This window comes from Typopeltis vanoorti, chromosome 15 (assembly GCF_054136105.1).
Source record: "Typopeltis vanoorti isolate ZY-2024b chromosome 15, IOZ_Tvanoo_1.0, whole genome shotgun sequence".
Taxonomy (NCBI): domain Eukaryota; kingdom Metazoa; phylum Arthropoda; class Arachnida; order Uropygi; family Thelyphonidae; genus Typopeltis; species Typopeltis vanoorti.
The window spans coordinates 103165210-103183357 of NC_143563.1; the positions used below are offsets into that span (position 1 = coordinate 103165210).

At 35.7% G+C, this 18148-nt stretch overlaps 1 protein-coding gene across 1 annotated transcript in view; it reads right to left on the reverse strand.

Annotated features, from left to right (window-relative positions):
• LOC150099042 (growth arrest-specific protein 2-like) overlaps positions 1–18148 on the reverse strand; it is a 196458-nt gene that overhangs the window by 18767 nt on the left and 159543 nt on the right. The window contains exon 6 of the mRNA XM_090404982.1: positions 5755–5853. Within this exon, the coding sequence (XP_090261108.1) occupies positions 5755–5853 (99 nt within the window). The remainder of the gene's footprint in view (positions 1–5754; positions 5854–18148) is intronic.

Here is an 18148-nt window from a genome sequence, read left to right on the forward strand (position 1 = left end):
TATGAACAGGAAAGGCCATTAATGTTCCAAGAGTTATAATTTCCAACAGTACTATTGTCTTCAAACAGATTTCTGTAGTGTTTTTTGAAAGGAGTCAAGGATGTCTTGAGTGGTGAACATGTCTTCTCCATCAATGCAGATTTGAGTGATAGTCCTTTCTTTGCAAAATTTTATGAATTGTCTAATGAAGAATACAGTTGCTGTTGAATTCTTATCTTAAAATTTCTTTCTTCTACTTGTTTCTGCCTTTCCGGTTCTATCTCTATGTTAATGTTTCTAATGATGTTGCTACATTCTATACTGATGCGTTGGTTTGTTACAAACCAGCTTCTCTCTTTATATTGAGGAAAGCCTATTCCTTTCCCCATTCCATCATATTCTGCTTTACTGTTTATTTGAATTTTAACCACATATCCCAGTTCCAGGTAATATTATTCTAATTTGAACAGAGTATCTGGAATTTAGTTGAAAAGATCAATAGAAAATTTGGCAGAAATCTTCATGGTCCAGAAGAGATCGCTACTTTTTCCATGCAGTGGAACTTAAGTAGAACTGGATTATGATATGACATGTTGATGTCAAGATGTTTTATTTGAATTATTCTATTTATAAGGGAAGGAGAGATATAAATTTGATCAATACGAGTACCAATACCTTGATTCGTGTAAGAGTATGCCTGGAGATTAGGATTGTGAATCCTCCATATGTCTACTAGTTGAGCATTGTCAAGACATGTTTTTTTAACTGTGCATATCCCACTTTTCCACTTCTGGGGTGTCCTCCTATTTTGTCTAATGGGGGTTTCAATACAATTCCAGTCTACAGCTTCTATGATGTAGTGGGCACCATATAAATATGGCTCCAATTCCTGGAAGAATATTCGTCTAACCGTTCCATTGGTTGAATTATAAACGTTTATAAACCTTATTATGCATCCATAGTATTTCCAATCTATTGTCAAGATTCTCCCTTCTGCATCCCTTTGGATATTACAGAATGACCCAATGGGGGGGGGGGGGGGAGGCAAGAATAAAAACTCCTACTCCAGGCCTGTTAAATCTTACAAAGCTCCAATAAGAAAGAAGTGGATATCTATCTGTTAAACTTTTTATATCTTTATATAAACTTTATATATAAAGTTTATATAAACTTTATATCCACTCAGCCAACCAGGCCAGCCTGGTTGGCTGAGTGGATAGCGTATCTGTTCTCCAGCCAAAAGGCTGTGGGTGTGGGTATTCGTGTAACCCACGAATCCTGCCGTGGGCATGGATGTTTGTGATTCTTTGTGGAAATACCAGTGGTGGTCAGCGGTAGATGGTGTTGGTGTAGTTGTGGTCAGTTGGTGATTGAATGGTGAAGATGGAGTTGTAGAGCAGGTGCCCTCCCTTGATGAAGTCCTTAGACTCCCTAGAGGTGTCAAATAATAATAATAATAATATCTGCAGAAGTATGTTTCTTGGAGAAACAAAAACCTGATATTATGGCATAGCATAAATTTCCATACAGTTTCTTGTTTAATTTGCCTGTGGAATTCTTGTACATTTAATGAGGCAATGCAGAACGATTAATGAAGTGTCACTGGTAGGTCTTTAACTTCTAAATTTTGGATGAACCCGATAAGGTCTTTAATCTGTGAAGGAGCATTGTGAAACCTGCGTCTTGTAAACTTTTCCAGTTTTTTCCAGTTGCTTTCCATTCATATCATTGTTGATTAGGAAGCTTCATGTAAATAAACTGTACTGAAAAAACTTTGAATCAGTAAACTTTATTATATTTTCTTTAATTATATCTCTTGATTTCTCTTTATTAGTTGGCTCTTCGTAATCCATAAACTCTTCTGAGCCTGAAGAGTTTTCATTTGATGATCCACAGCCCTCTCCATCTTTACATTTTTTATTCTTTTTCTTTTAGATGTAGTTCATTTTTAAAATTTTTTTTGTTTATTTTCAATTTTTTTTTATTAATGCATCTTTGCTTTTTGACAATCTTGTCTGCATATTAAGTTCTTTCAGTTGTCTTAGTTGCTTTTCTGTTTCTTCTCCAGTTTCTCCTTGTAGGACAGTTGCATGTTTTTGCAATTCGTTCTGTACCTGTTCAGTTATATTAGGTTCATTAATGGTAATTTTAAGTGATGTTCCATCAGTTTTTGACTAGGAAAGTTGCCCCTGCAGATCTGGAATTTTGGGACAAAATTTCTAGCTGATTTGGTCATGCATTATTTATATTTGTGATTTTACAAAGCGTAGTTTGTTTAGATGTGCTGTCTTTACTGGACTGAATTGGAAGATCTGGAAACTCTTTCATTATGCCTCTCTGATATATAAGGTGTTCTAATTGGCTCTACCGGTGCTTCCACTCTTTCTGCGAAAGTTCTAAAAGGACAAGTGTTAATGTGCTGGCATTGCATTACAAATGCAATGCCTGTGTTGTGGTTCACATTTCTGACAGGGTTTGAGGGACTGATATGTCTGATCTCCATGCAGTTGAAAAATTTAGATTTGTGGCAATTACCACCCAAGTGATCATATGAACCACAACACAGGCATTGCATTTGTACTCCAGGATAGTTTACCATAACTCGGGTTGTACCAATGTTGACAAAATTTGGTAGAGGCATCTTCATATCCACTGTGAATGTGACATCATCAGAAAACCGATTTAGATATTTACCTAATAAGCCCTTTTGTATATCACTAATCTTACCCAATTTGGAAGTAATGTAGAAGTCATATTTCCATATGCAAGTAGCCAAACGATGTCACATCTTATTACTAAAATACTCTGGATTAGAGATAGTTGTTGGAAGTCTTCCCACTTGATTATACTATAAATTAAAGATGCCCAGAAATTATATTCTTGGTTTAATCCTTTATCTAAGTGTAAGCAAACAAAGTTTGTGTGTGAAGTAATGTGTTTTGCAAATATAGTGCAAAACATAATGCAAAGCACATATCATGTGCTTTGCATTATGAGACTAAAGGCAACTGATGTGAAGTCATTAGCCTCTATAAACGAGTTGCCCAGTCAGTATGTTACTTCACATGCAAACTTTGTTTGCTTACACTTGGATAAAGTATTAAGCCAAGAATATAATTTCTTGGCATCTTTAATTAATTGAAGGCCTCTATCATATCTCCTCTTTTCCTCCTATCTACCAAACTCTGCAATCCACATTTCTTCAACTGCCCTACATAACTAACACTCCAGAGTACCAATATCACTTTGAACATTCGTCTCTGGATCCTTGCTAGCATTTCCATTTCACAATGAAAACTAAGCGAATGAATTTGAGCACAACAGTCTATGTGGAGTCTGACCAATAGATGATATAGAGGCAGCACCACCGCCTTATCCCTACATGTTAATATACTTTTCATAGCAGCAATATGATGTGCAGTCTTCGCAATAATTGCAATGTACCATAGTAATTTTAGTCTACTGTCTACCATCACCCAAAGATCCCGAATCTGGTCCAGTTCCTGAAGTACAGCTCCACCAAAACAGTATAAGGCTTATATCTCTGTGCCTCAAAGTGTAATGCCTTGCATTTATTAATATTAAAACTACAATCCCATTCATTTGTCCAAGTTAAAAGTCTATTCAAATCTTCCTGTAGAGAATTAGCATCAAATTCTATGTAACTTTGCATCTTCAGCAAACGTTTGAAGATACACAATCAATCCAAATGAATTATCGTTAACAAATATATTACTGACATTGCTCAGACACTGGATCAGTAACGGGCTGTCAGATCAGTACAGAAAGTTGTATATGGGGGTGCAGTGTTCCGATCTGACAGCCCATCACTGATCCAATGTCTGAGCAATGTCAGTAACTTATTTGTTAATGATATTAACAAATCCCCTGCAGTACACCTACTAGTGGTGTACTGCAGGGGTCCGTTTTGGGACCATTGTTGTTCAATTTGTATGTTAATGATATTGGGATGGGTTTAACTAGTGATATACAGCTGTTTGCAGATGATGCAAAACTGGGGAGAGCAATGCAGAGTCAAGCAGATGTTATGGCCTTACAAGATGAATTGAATAGATTGCATGAATGAGCAAGTAAGTGGAACTACCAGTTCAATGTTGCAAAGTGTAAGGTTTGGTAAGCAATGATGGGATACAGAGTATACTTTTGATAGGGAAACTTTAAAGGAAGTGGAGGAGATGAGAGATCTGAGAGTGATGATGAACAGGGACAGGAAATTCAGGGGCCATATTGAGCAAATTGTGAAGATGTCACATTGGATAATGGCAATGATGCAGAAAACCCTGACATGCAGAAATAAAAGAGGTTATGATGCCATTTTATAAGGCATTGATCAGGCCTCATCATGGATTATTGTGCCCAGATTTGGTCACTGGGTTTTCATGGCGACGAGGATATGTTGGAAATGGTCAAAAAGATTCACAAAGTTGGTCTTTGGAATGTGGAGTACGAGGACAGATTGAGAGAATGTAATTCATGATATGTAATTGAGAGAATGTAATTTAATATAACCAAACATGTCAAAAGAGAAAACTGAACAATGAAACTTATTTGTGCCTATGAGATGACAGAGATGGAAAAGAAGTAGAGGGATTTTTTTTGTCATCAAAAAAGAGCAGTGACATAATAGGAAAATAGAAAAGTTTGATTTCCTACTTGAACAGCCAAGTAGGAAATGAATCTCAGACATGTAGAAATGTTTCTGGAAAATTGGAAGAAAGACCAAAGTAGACAATAATGGGAAATACCTACTAGATTTCTACTTACAACATGGACTAGCCATTACTCACAGCATGAAAATGTGTAAATTTCATAATGACAGAACATATATATGAAATAACCAAAGTCTCATAAATATATGTTACTGTTGATATATAGTAGATAAATCATTCTCAGATTCAAACTGTAGATGCTGTACAAATATTAGGAGTTTGAAAAAGTCTCAGCATCAAACTTATGACAGATGGTACATCTGTCATAAGCATCCATGTGAAACTGCAAGTCATTCTATCAAGTAGTTTGGTTTTATACAGCTGCCTGATGCAAAAGTGTTGTCTGTATCCCTTGAAATGGATAAAATTGAGTATCGTTCAGTTATAAAAATTCTTTGTAAAAGAAGGTTTAACGCCAAAAGAAATTCATTTGAAGTTCATAAAAGTTTATGGGCAGTCTTCACCTTTGTTTTCAACAATTAAGAAATGGGCTGCTGAGTTTAAACGTAGCCGTACCAACCTTGAAGATGATCCATGTGAAGGACGTCCAAAAAGTGTAACAACACCAGAAATCATTGATCAAGTGCACAATATGGTATTGGATGAAGGGCGAGTCAAAGTGCATGAAATTGCTGAGACTATAGGCATTTCAAAAGAATGTGTAGGATATATTTTGCATGAAGAATTGCAAATGAGAAAGCTTTGCACAAGATGGGTGCACACTTGCTCACAGCAGATCAAAAACTGTGGTGAATGGAGTTCAACTAAATGAGTTTAAAACACAGTTTGATGAGCTTTGTATATAACAGCGTATACCTTCCATGATGAGTCTTTTGATTCCATAATAATAATAATTATTTATTATCCAAAAACTTGGAAATTCCAAATCATGGGCTCTTCATATTCAATACATCCCAGATTTGGATTTTGTAGTTGCACATTATGTACAAATAGAACAGAATACTCTATCATAACTATAATAATTTAATCTATTATAGAACTATAATAACCCCAATGAGACATGAAGGATAGGATTGCCACTTACCCTAACAAAGCGCTTCTTTCCAGCAATGCAGTATAGTCCTTCTGTTATTCGAGTAATTGATACCCCTTCATCGCAAACATTATTTGCTATTGCCATTACCTAAAATAATAATAAAAAAATTTAAATGATGTATGTAATTTCTTAGAAAATGTTTTGAGAGTTAGAAAATAAAAATATTAGCATACATTTCACAAATGAGATAAACAAGAGATTACAGATTTCACAAATGAGATTACAGGCTTGTCTCTACAGACAAGCAGTAGTAGTTAAGGTATTACATAAGAGAATGATCTGAAAATTTCCCAGCCTCGACCATAGATCACACCACTATTGGCATGATTTTTTTCCTAAATTAGAACAGCTGTCATAAGCATGCATGTGAAATTGCAACTCATTCTATCAAGTAGTTTTTTTTTTTATACAGCAGTCTGAAGCAAAAGTGTTGTCTGCATCCCTTGAAATGGATAAAACTGGGTATCGTGCGGTTACAAAATTCTTTGTAAAATAAGGTTTAACACCAAAAGAAATTCATTCAAAGATGATAAATTTAGTTTAATCCTTTATCCCAGTGAGAGCAAACAAAGTTTGCACCTGAAAATATCTTCAGGACTGAATATATAGTGTTGTACTATCTTACCTGGGTAAGTAGTACAACACCAGGCAACTTGTAGCAAAGGTGGAGCAAGCTACCAACACTCCTATCCCAGTATCTCCCATAATGCAAAACACATCTCCTTGTGGATATGTATACTGTTATGCATTAAGGGATTGGCTACTACCCAGACTAGTTTCGACCTTTATTGAGGTCTCTTCAATGGGAGCCAGGTAAGATAGTATAACACTATATATTCAGTCCTGAAGATATTTTCAGGTGCAAACTTTGTTTGCTCCCGAAATCCTTTATCCCAAACTTTGTTTGGGATAAAGGATTAAACTAAATTTATCATAGTCTAACCTAGTGAAAAATAAACTTTCAACAAATTCATTCAAAGTTCATAAAAGTTTATGGGCATTCTTCTGGTTCATTTTTGACAATTAAGAAATGGCCGAGTAGCCTTGAAGATGATCCACGTGAAGGATGTCCAGAAAGTGTAATACCAGAAATCATTGATCAAGTGCACGATATGGTATTGGATGAATGGCGAGTCAAAGTGCATGAAATTGCTGAGACTATAGGCATTTTAAAAGAATGTATAGGATATATTTTGCATGAAGAATTGCAAATGAAAAAGCTTTGTGCAAGATGGTGCCGCACTTGCTCACAGTAGATCAAAAACGCACTTGCATGAAAATCTCTGAACAGTGCTTGGAGCAATTTAACAAGAATAAAAGTGATTTTGTGAATCAATTTATTACTATGGATGGGACTTGGATTCACCATTACACACCAGAATCCAAACAGCAGTCAAAACAGTGGACAGAAGCCTGTTGTTCAGCACCAAAGAAGACAAAGCTGGTTCCATCAGCAGGAAAGGTCATGACATCGGTGTTTTGGGATGCTAAAGGCATTTTGTTTATTAATTATCTTGAAACGGGTAAAACAATAACCAGGGAATATTATTCTGATCTTTTAACCAGACTAGACAAAAAAATTTGTGAGTAAAGACCCGGTTTGCAAAAGAAAAAAAAAATCATCTTTCATCAGGACAATGCACCTGCCCACAAAGGTGTTTTGGAAATGGGAAAATTAAGGGTTCTGCACTATGAATTATTGGAACATCCACCCTGTTCCCCAGATTTGGCTCCCTCTGACTTTATCTCTTCCCAAAACTAAAACTCTTCGTCTCTGGTCAGGGTTTTTCTTCGAATCAAGAGGTGATTGCAGCTGTAGAGGGGAATTTTGCAGATCTTACTGAGAACAACTACAGGAATAGGATAATGGTGCAGGAGCATCGCTGGAATAAATGTATTAGTCTTAAGGGAGATTATGATGAAAAATAAAAATAATTTTGAAATTATAAATTTGTTTTTTCATTGATAGGCCTTGAACTTTTCAGACCACCCTCATAAGCTGAAAAGGTTATGATACATGACTGGATTGATAACTGCAAGATTCTCTACAAAAGTCAGCATAGGTTTGTTAGGGGTTAGGCCATGTTTTGGCAATTACATCAGGGTGATGTATATTACACAAGGGAGGTGGGGGTACATACCTAGATTTTGCACTGGCTTTATTGCCAACTGTCTAGCTGTTATCAGCCAGTATGTGTGAATGGGAAAGCAGTATGCACTTACAGAAAAATAATTAGTGTTGTGTTACATGGATTTGTTTTAGTGGAAGAAGTTTTAATGAAGAGATGCAGTTTTGTGCAGATTATGAAATGAGAACAATGAGGTGAAAAACTGCTGCGATCTTCTGGGAAAATTTCATTAGATTATGTTGATGGTCAGATAAGTGAGTTTACCACCTAAACATTAGAAATTTTTAAGATTTTGAAATTTGGAAGGCAAGGATTGGATGCTGTGTATTCAGTTGAGGGGAATGTATTGAAGGAGATAAATAATTTAAGAGGCCTGGCTATGATGATGGACAAGACCCAAAATTTAAGAGTATGCTTGAAACAAAAGAATGAATTATGGCAGTGATGAGGAGGATACTAAAGTGTAGAAAGTCAAGGTTATAGTTCCACCATACAGATTTTGGTCAATCTACATTTGGATGCAGTATGGGGTTGCACAGATTTGGTTACTTTAAGTGAATGCGATCTGAAAAGCCTGGTGGATAGAAGTAGAGGAGGTATTCCTGGTGATATGTGATTGAAACATTCCTCAGTAATGTTTTAATACAGATGAGTACAGAAGAGAGTTTTCCCAAAGTGAAAGGAGATAGAGACAGAAAAAAGGCCATTCCTAGAAACTTGTATACGGTGGTTATGTACAAGGGATCGTAGAGCACGTTTTTTGCTTAGAGACTAGTGAATGAGTGGAATGTAATGTCTAAGAAAGTTGACATTAAGTATATAATATTAAGGCATGGTTAAAAGCACTGTTTGTTAATAAAAAAAACCTCCCACAACGAGTCAGTCTTTTGACTCCATGGAGGCCTGGAGATAATGGTAATTTAAATTACTATAGTTTAATCTTTAATAAATTAATGTGGTTTGATCTGCACGAACAGGGAGATATTGTAGACTCCGGCATATTTGAAGAAAGGATACTGTCTTTCGGAGATCTTAAGAATTGGCATATGGTCTTTGAAGGTTTAAAAGCTACTCGTATTCCATGTGGCTTGAGGAGTGTAGCAATCTTATTGGAAACTGTCCCTGTATATGGAATCGCAATAGTGGAATTATAATGTATTTCTTCAGGCTGTCATTGTGGAGGGGAGGGTCACAAAAGTATCTTGTGGATCAATTTTATAAGGTTTTTTGATATCAGGGATAGTTCATCTTTGAGGTCTTTATCTTCTGTAGTGATAAGAGAGGCTCTATTTTTTAGCATGCGTACGATGCTTAGTTTCTGAGAAATGTGGTGTGAAGAAGTGAAGTGCAAGTATCAACCTGTGTTGGTTGGTTGGTTTGCGATAGACTGTAAGGCTGATGCATCCATCCGTTTTCAGTGAATAGTTTTAGCATTTAAGTTGTTTTACATCTATTTTTACCCTGAAGTAGCCAAACAGCTAAATTGGTGAAACCTGTCGGTATTTTCTTACTTAGTTTCAAATAAATATGACCTATATAAACCCAAATTGAAGTCAATCTCTCCCATAATAACTTATTATCAGTCTGTACAAAGGGGTAGAGTTTATTGCCTCAGTGAATATGTTGGGACCTTGGATTGTAGGCATTAGGTAAACCTGGATATCAGAAAAAGACATACTAACTACTATAGAGTGTAAATAATTAAAAGAAACACACGTATTAACCACAGTGAAACTGTTGTTAGTGGACGGTTAGATAAATTGACTACCCATTTTTCTGTTGGTAATTTGTTAGTGAGTTTTTTTGATCGATTTAGTAGATTAAGGTATTTATTATGTAGAGCACTATTGCTTTTTTATCAAAAGCTTTTTTTCCTGAATTCGTTGAGACAGTTATAATTAATTGTAGCCATTCTTGATTTAATGTATTTGACAAGTCTGTTTCTAACAACAGACAAATTAAATGTTCTAGCAAGAGGCCATAAATTTGTGATTTCACCAAAACGTTTCCCATATTTAGACTTCATATATAATATAGAAAGAAACGTCAACCATCTCTCCAGTATTGAAGCCAACAGACTTCGTTTTGAGGTAGCTAAAGTGATCTACAATGTCAAACCTTCAGAATTAAATATCCCATCATCAGAATTGAAAGCTATTATATCCTTAAAACGTAATAAAAACATAATCATTACCAGAGCTGATAAAGGAAATACCACTGTGGTTCTTGATACCAATTCATATGACCGGAAAATTAATTTACTTCTTCGAGATAGCAATACTTACGCCAAATTGGATTATGATCCTACAAAACATCAACTCAGAAAATTAAATAAGCTACTTAATGAAACTTCCTCCTTAGATGAAGAAACAATCAAAAAACTTAAGACATACCATGCCAGACCTCCTAGAATTTATGGCTTACCTAAGCTACACAAAACTAATGTTCCACTCAGACCCGTCATAGACTGTATTAGCAGTCCAACTTACAAGTTATCAAGATTCTTATTTAACCTTCTCCATCCTCACATAGGCCACTCAGTCTCTTCAATCAAAAATTCTACAGAGTTTCACACAAAAATGAAAGACATTCAACTGTCAAAAACTGACTTGTTAATCAGCTTCGACATTGTCTCCCTCTTCACGAACATTCCCCATAAAGAAACAATAGAATTACTAACCTAAAAAATTTCCGTCTGATATAGCTGATTTGTTCAAGTTTGTTATTGCATCAGGTTACTTCACCTGGAAAGGTAAAATTTGCAAGCAAGAAGAAGGAAAGGAACAGCAATGGGATCTCCTTTATCACCAAACCTAGCAAACTTGTTTCTAGAACACCTTGAGGAAAAAATATTCACTTTTGAACCCAAACCAAAAATTTGGTTAAGATATGTCGATGATGTATTTGCAGTCTGGGATCATCCCGAACATGAATTACAACTGTTTCTAGATAAAATTAACCTTCTTCATTTGTAAATTGTAAATCCTTTTTGGATTTACACATTCAAAGAAAAGAAAACGGTTCCATCGCCATGTCTGTCTTTCGCAAGCCTACATTCTCAGGTCACTACATTCACAATTCTTCCGCTCATCATCCATCTCAGAAATCTGGCATTATTAAATCACTAGTTTCCAAAGCACACACATTCTGCTCCTCTGAAGAATCTCTAAACCAAGAATTAGAAGTAATCAAAAATACCGCCATCCTAAATGGATATAATCCTAAAACAACACAAAAAAATCATCAGTCACTTTCCCACACATCAAACCAGACAAGAAGTCCATAGGATTCCCATACCTTACAACAAAGGCATCTCCGAACGTCTTTCTAAAATTATGAAGAAATGCAATTTTGCCACTACTTACAAACCTATCAACCAAATTTACAACTTGTTACCTTCTCCTAAGGACAAACTCTCACCTTTATGTTGCCTGGTGTTTATGAGATTCCATGCTCATGCAAATTGTCTTACTTTGGACAGACAGGTAGATCTGTTCAGAAACGCATCTCGGAACATCAAGACACATTCGTCTTTTTAAACTGCAAAAATCTGGCCTCTCTCAACACGGAATTGAAAATCCAAGCCATAGGATCCATTAGGAAAAGTCTAAACTTTTACATAGATCTTTATATAAACATGAACATTTATATAAAGAAAATTCTGAAACCCTACTACACAGACCAAATTTAAACTGCAATGATGTTCTTACTATTCCTAAAGTATGGGAAATTGTCATACAAAATTGTGTAAAATAATAATTATTATTATTATTTATTTATTTTTTACTTTTGTAACACATGATGCGCGTTTAATGAGATTCTATTGTAATCATGCACCATAACTGTATGTTATTCCTATTATTGTTTAAATTACTGTACTGATGATGATGATGTTCTAAGATACTTAGGATGAAATATTTACATTAAATAATTTTCACTGTGGTTAATACGTGTGTTTCTTTTAATTATGATCTCACCACAGGTTTCGTTATTTAAAAAAAAATAGAGTGTAAAGGATATAATATTTAGGAAGGATTTTTTTTTTTTTTTGAAGAATCACGTTTATTGAAGAACAATGTGCTGCTAATGATACTGGATAATATGAATCCAGTTAGATTTGAGACCTATGACTGCAATACTAGTAACAGTTGACCATGTTATAGTGAGTTTGAAAGCATCTGGTGTGAAGCAGAGTCTAACAAGATCAAATACATGAAGTGCTGTTACAAACCTAGTTTATCAGTTGATGGTGATGAAGAAATGCATTATCAAATAAAGATGATGATGAGTGCAAAATGAGGAATCATAATGGGGACATTAATATCAGAACACTGACTAAGTAGCAGAGAAATCTCATGAGAAGAATGAAACTGAATTTACTGAGCGATGAAACTCTCTCAAGCAGCATGTGATAGATGGATCTCAAGTTCAAAAAAGTTAGTTCTTATTATAGCATCAGAGAGGATGTTTTCAGTTATATTAACTATTTTGTTTCTAGCTGGTGACAGGAATCATGTGATAATGATCTGGGAGGCAGCTAAGTCTATGAACGTTTTATTCAGAAAAGGTTACATGCTAAACTACAAAGCAGGAAATTATAACCAATTGAAGAGTATGCCAGGTTCTACACCATGATGTCGGTTGTTGGATGGGAAGAATACTGATAGTTCATGGAAAGAATTTAAAAAATACTTAAATGATGCAATATCAGAATGTGTAATATTATTAAGTAAGAGATTTGTAAGAAAAATATTTGTGGAAGGAATACTGTATGCATAAGGATATCAGTTGATATGATTGAGACTTTTAAACTGTTGAGAGGTGGTTACAGGGTTGACACTGGGGAGTTCTTTCGCTTGATTGAACAGCAGAAAGGAGCGATGACAAGAGGCCATCCCTGGAAGTTATGAAAGGAAACTGTGAGCAAGCAGGTGAGGGGTGGTTTCTTTGCGTGGAGGGTGGTTGAGCCGTGGAATGCATTGCCTGATGGAGTGGCGAGAGCGAGAACGGTCAATGAGTTTAAGGAGTGGTATGATAGACTTTGTGTTTCTTAGGGGGGGACCTCCCCTCGATGAGTCTTGACAGACTTTATGCTCTCAGGAAGGACCTCTCACTGAGTCTTTTGACTCCATGGAGGCCTGAATAATAATAATAATAATAAAAACGATATCAGTTATGAATACATTTACTGAAAGCAGATGTATGCAGGTAACTGATGCCAAAGAGATTGTTCACCTAATGAGTGCCTCTTTTGCTAAAAGCTATCAAATCTGGTGTATGCAACATTGAGCTCACTGCTACCTCTTCATTGGATGAAGAAACTCAAGTGTATAACCAAGAGGTACTAGAGCTGTTGCAGAAACTGAATAAGAATCCGGCAATTAGTCTAATGGATATCAGCACAGATACTAAAAGTGTGTTCAATTGACCAGGCTACATAACTTGAGCCTCAGACCTTATCAGGATCTCTGGAATGGTGTTGAAGATTTTGGAAAAGTTGGAAAAGCATGCATACAAAAATGAATTTACAGAGAAGCTACACTTTGCAATGAACAGATTTACTAAGGGAAAGTCATGTTTAGTTCAACTTGCTCAAATTCCATAATGTTACCACTAAGTTAGACAAAGGAAATGAATACACCATGATAATTGTGTGGACTTAGTTAAGGCTTTTGACAGAATACAGTATGGAAGACAGTTGCATAAATTGGAGAATTTGGGATTGGATTATAAAATATTAGTGTGAAGGATGGTTAAATGACATATCCAAAAGTGATACATGGAGGATGTGAGTCTGCAAGATTTAAGATAACCATTGGTGTATCACAAGGATCAGCTATTCGTCCATTGTTATTCAATCTATACATTGAAATAGGGAAGGATTTGACAGGAGACAGAGCTATTTGCTGATAATGCAAACATGGCAGAGTAATCAGGAAGGCAGCTGATATGATATGCAGTGCTTACAGAATGATTTGAATAGGCTAGAATTGTGGGCATGTGAAAATGGCTATCCATTTAATGTTAGTAAATGTAAGGTCATGCACTTTGGTCTGATGATATCAGATATCCAATGTCATATTACATAGATGGCAAACCTATGACACGCATGCCAGAGGTGGCATGTCCAAGAATTTTGCTGGCAAGTCAACGATTTACAGGTGATATCCTTATTATTCATTTTTTTTTTTTTTTATGGTTACAATACGTGCAAGTTAAATTTTGTTTTACACAAAAGAAACTAACCAACAAACACAAAGCCTACTGTAGGAACAAGGCCCAGCAGCTGAAAACTACAGCTGATGTAAAGAACCTCTAGCCATTGGCTGAGGGGCATAATAACATGACTCAGCTGATAGAAAAGAACTGTGTTTAGTTGCCAAAACTTTTCATTATTTAAAAGCTTATTAATTAACTCAAGTTCATTATCTTTAATATTTTTAGCATATGAAAAGTCACCAGCTGCAACTTTGTCAAAACATGTCTTCTAAACATATGATATTAAGAGTAACATGGCAGTCATATCTGCCGGGCATCTTCCTACAGTGGGCTGTGAACAAATACAATTTTTCTTTGCCTCAGTCAACTCATTGTAGATCCGGGTTTCTCAATCACTGGGCCCTGGCATCAATTATACCAGGCAGCGAGAGGTTCTTCTGAAATTTGTCATTTTTCATGAATAAATATTTTATAGTGGAAATATTCTGAGGAAAATATAATATTCGTGAATGTAACAAAAAGCTCATACCCAGAACACATAAATAACATCTATGTAGGAAATGTCAGTGACGAAGCAGCGTATTTTTAAACATGGAAGTATTCATGAGTGATTGGGAATTTTCAGACATCGAAATCTTTCGACATTCGGAAGTTCGTTGGCTGTCCTGCAGCAAAGTGTTCATGAGAGGTTATATGAACTCCGAAAAGAAGCTGAGCTATTTCTAATTAATAAGAAAAGTGACCTGTCCCATTATTTCCAGGATAAGAAATGGGTAGCCAGGCAGGCATATCTCAGCGACATATTGTCTTACATAAACGAGTTGAATTAAAACTTCAAGGTCCAGATACAACAATATTTAATGCTTGGAACAAGATGGAATCATTCAAAACGAAACTCAAACTCTGGCTTAACCTCCCTACTGGCCAATGTGGATGAAATAGTGACACCAAATTGCACTTCTTATCCATGTTATTCAATGGGTTTTAGAGCTTCGTATCCATATTTATCTCGACGTCTATAGACATTGTGGCCGGTTGGGGGTTAATATGACTACAGAAAGAAATAATGAAATGTTTCAGTCCTACTCAGATTATATTATGGAAGCAGATGATTTCTATGCACACAATTCAGTATTATATGTTGTTGTTGTTGCAGCCCACTTGAAGATGTTGTTGTCGTTTGAAAAGTTTTATCCTGAATATGAGGATCCCCAGAAGCAAACTATGTGAACCCCTTTGTTGAACACAAAGAGACAGCCCTTTCCCATGAAGAAATCCTTCAACTTTTGAATTATCATCGGACAAAGAACTAGAAAGTACTTTTAATTCTATGACTAATTCGAAATTCTGGATAAGAATGAAAAATGAATATCCAAATTTATATGAAATATCAACGAGATTTCTTCTTTGTTTTTCCACCACATATATTTGTGAAACTGCATTTTCTGTCATGACTGTACTTATAATGAAACAGATGAACCACTTACAACTTTCTGACTGTCTCCGTTTGGCTATCACTTCAATTCATCCCAGAATTAATAAGCTAATGGACAGAAAACAGCAACAAAATTCTTACTCTCATGTCATTATAACAGATCACTAAGGCTAACTTTTTAGTTTTAGTTATGCTAGTAAGAATTTTGTTGAATTTTAAATGCAATCAAACAAACACTTATTTCATATAATTGAAAAATTGGACAATAGTTTTTAGGTAGATACTGTGTTTCCAGTGCAACATATAGTTTTGTTGGAGTTTATAGAGCATAGTTTCTGTGAGAGGGGACACGTGATTCATTAGTTAGCGCTGTTTTTATTCCAGCTGTCTCTAATTGCACTATTTGTAGAGAAATATATTACACAGACTGCATAAGCATCTGTACCTTATTCAGGGACACAATAAAACTATATTTTTCTTGCAGCTGCAGTATAATGGCTGTTGGGGAGGGCGTGTTGGTACCGCAGGGAGCAAGTTACTGTCACCTTGATGTGAACATGTTTAAACATTTTTCATGTGCGAGGTATTATGCAAAACTTTTTAATGTCTTTTTTTCGTAAAGTAAAATCAGGCGGTGCGAGTTATACATGAGGGCAAGTTATATTCAAATAAATACGGTAAGCGTTTTGCCAACAAGTTGACATCCTTCTGCTGCTTCCCCTGCTCAGCTGACATCTATGGTGAGGTAAAATGCATAAATATTTTTCTGACTACCGTTTTTTTTTTTTTTTTTTTTTTCAAACCATCAATTTAATTGTACCATAATCGATTTCACACTGAATAATATTTTGTAAACTTTTGGCAAGTGCACATAAAAAGGTTCGCCACCACTGTCATATTATATTGGTGGGATTATGCTAGAAGAAACTGATCAGGCTAGGGATCATGGAGTTTTACTAGATAGAAATTTGAAGTTCTAACACCACATATGATAGAAAGATTGCAAATAAAACTAAGTGGATAATTGCAATGCTGAAATGAACCTTGACATGTAATGATAAGGAAGCCATTCTGCTTCTTTACAAGATCTCACTTGGACTACTGTGCAGGTCTCTTGGTTTCTATGGTGATTCTGTTACAGTTGAGAGAATGCAAAGGAGTGTTAAAAATTATATTAGGATTGTGGAATAAAGATTATAATAATAAAATGAGAATGTGTGGATTCAGACACCAGCAAACAGACGAAAGAGGGATGACTGAGATCTACAAACTTCTGAAAACGGCATACATAAAACAATGTTAGGTGATTTTAACGTCCATGATTTTCTTCTCTGCAGGATATGAAATGTATCCACTTTATAGAATAAAATTTGGTTGGTTGATAGGCGGAGAAGAGGGGATATGATAGAAACATTTAAATTACTAAAAGGTTTTTATAAGATTGATGCAGGGGAAATATTTCAGCTGTGTGATAGTAATGGAAGAACAAGAGGTCATCCCTGGAAATTAGGGAAAAGTGTGGTTAACAAGGGTGTGAGAATGAGGTTTTTTGCCTGGAGGATGGTGAATGAGTGGAATGCATTGCCTGAATCAGTTGTGAGTTCTTCGTCTGTAAATGAATTCAAGAAGAGATATGATAGATATTATTTTGATTGTTTGGGTCTCCTGGGATGAGTCTACTGACTCCATGGAGATACCCAATGAAACAATTAAAACAATTAAAATTTATGGAAGGAGAAAGAAACAAATGAGGGGGTTTACATTAAGCATTTCAAGAGCAAATGGCAGACGAAAGACGAAATGCATGAAAATGCAACTGTGAATAGGAAGGTTTATGTTGTTTGTGGAAACAGTGACAGTAAGAATGAAATGAAGAGAATGACATATGATAATGGAAAGGTGTTTTGAGAATGCATTGTTCAGTGAGATTTCAGAAGTGCAGAGCCAGGTAAACTAGAATTTTTGGAAGGGATACAGATGAGTGTGGATCTAGACAACCTAGAGCTTGATAAATGGGAACGTGAACATGGTGTTGAATGTAGTGCCACAGGTTCTTAACTTTAGTAGGTTAAGCAACACAAGGTGTAAGCAAAGTTGTGAGATGAAGGAGATATTGCAGTTTGTGTATACTAATGCTAGAAGTATTTGGATTAAGGATGCAGAGTTTCTGGCATGGGTTAGTTCAACTTGGCCAAAAGTTATAGGCATTGGTGAGACTTGAGTGAGAATAATGCAGTCATAGAGACAGAATGCAAAGAATATAATATCTTTAGAGAGGACAGAGGGAATAGGATGGGGACGGTATTGCTAATGATAGCAGAAGAACTGAAGCCAAAATGAGTAGAAATACATAAGGAGGACTGGGATGCAGAGGACATTCATCTGGGCATATCTGGTCCAAGACTGAGACCAACAGGATGAAATATATAACTGGTTACTGCTATAATCTGGGGAAGGGGAGGTATAAGGGAGAATGATGTGCAGTGGCAAATTAGCATGATGGGTGCAGGTTGAGTGATTATTATGGAAAATTTCAACTATGGGGACATAGATTGGGAGGAAGAATGGTCACAGGGAAGAAAGGAAATGGAATTTACAT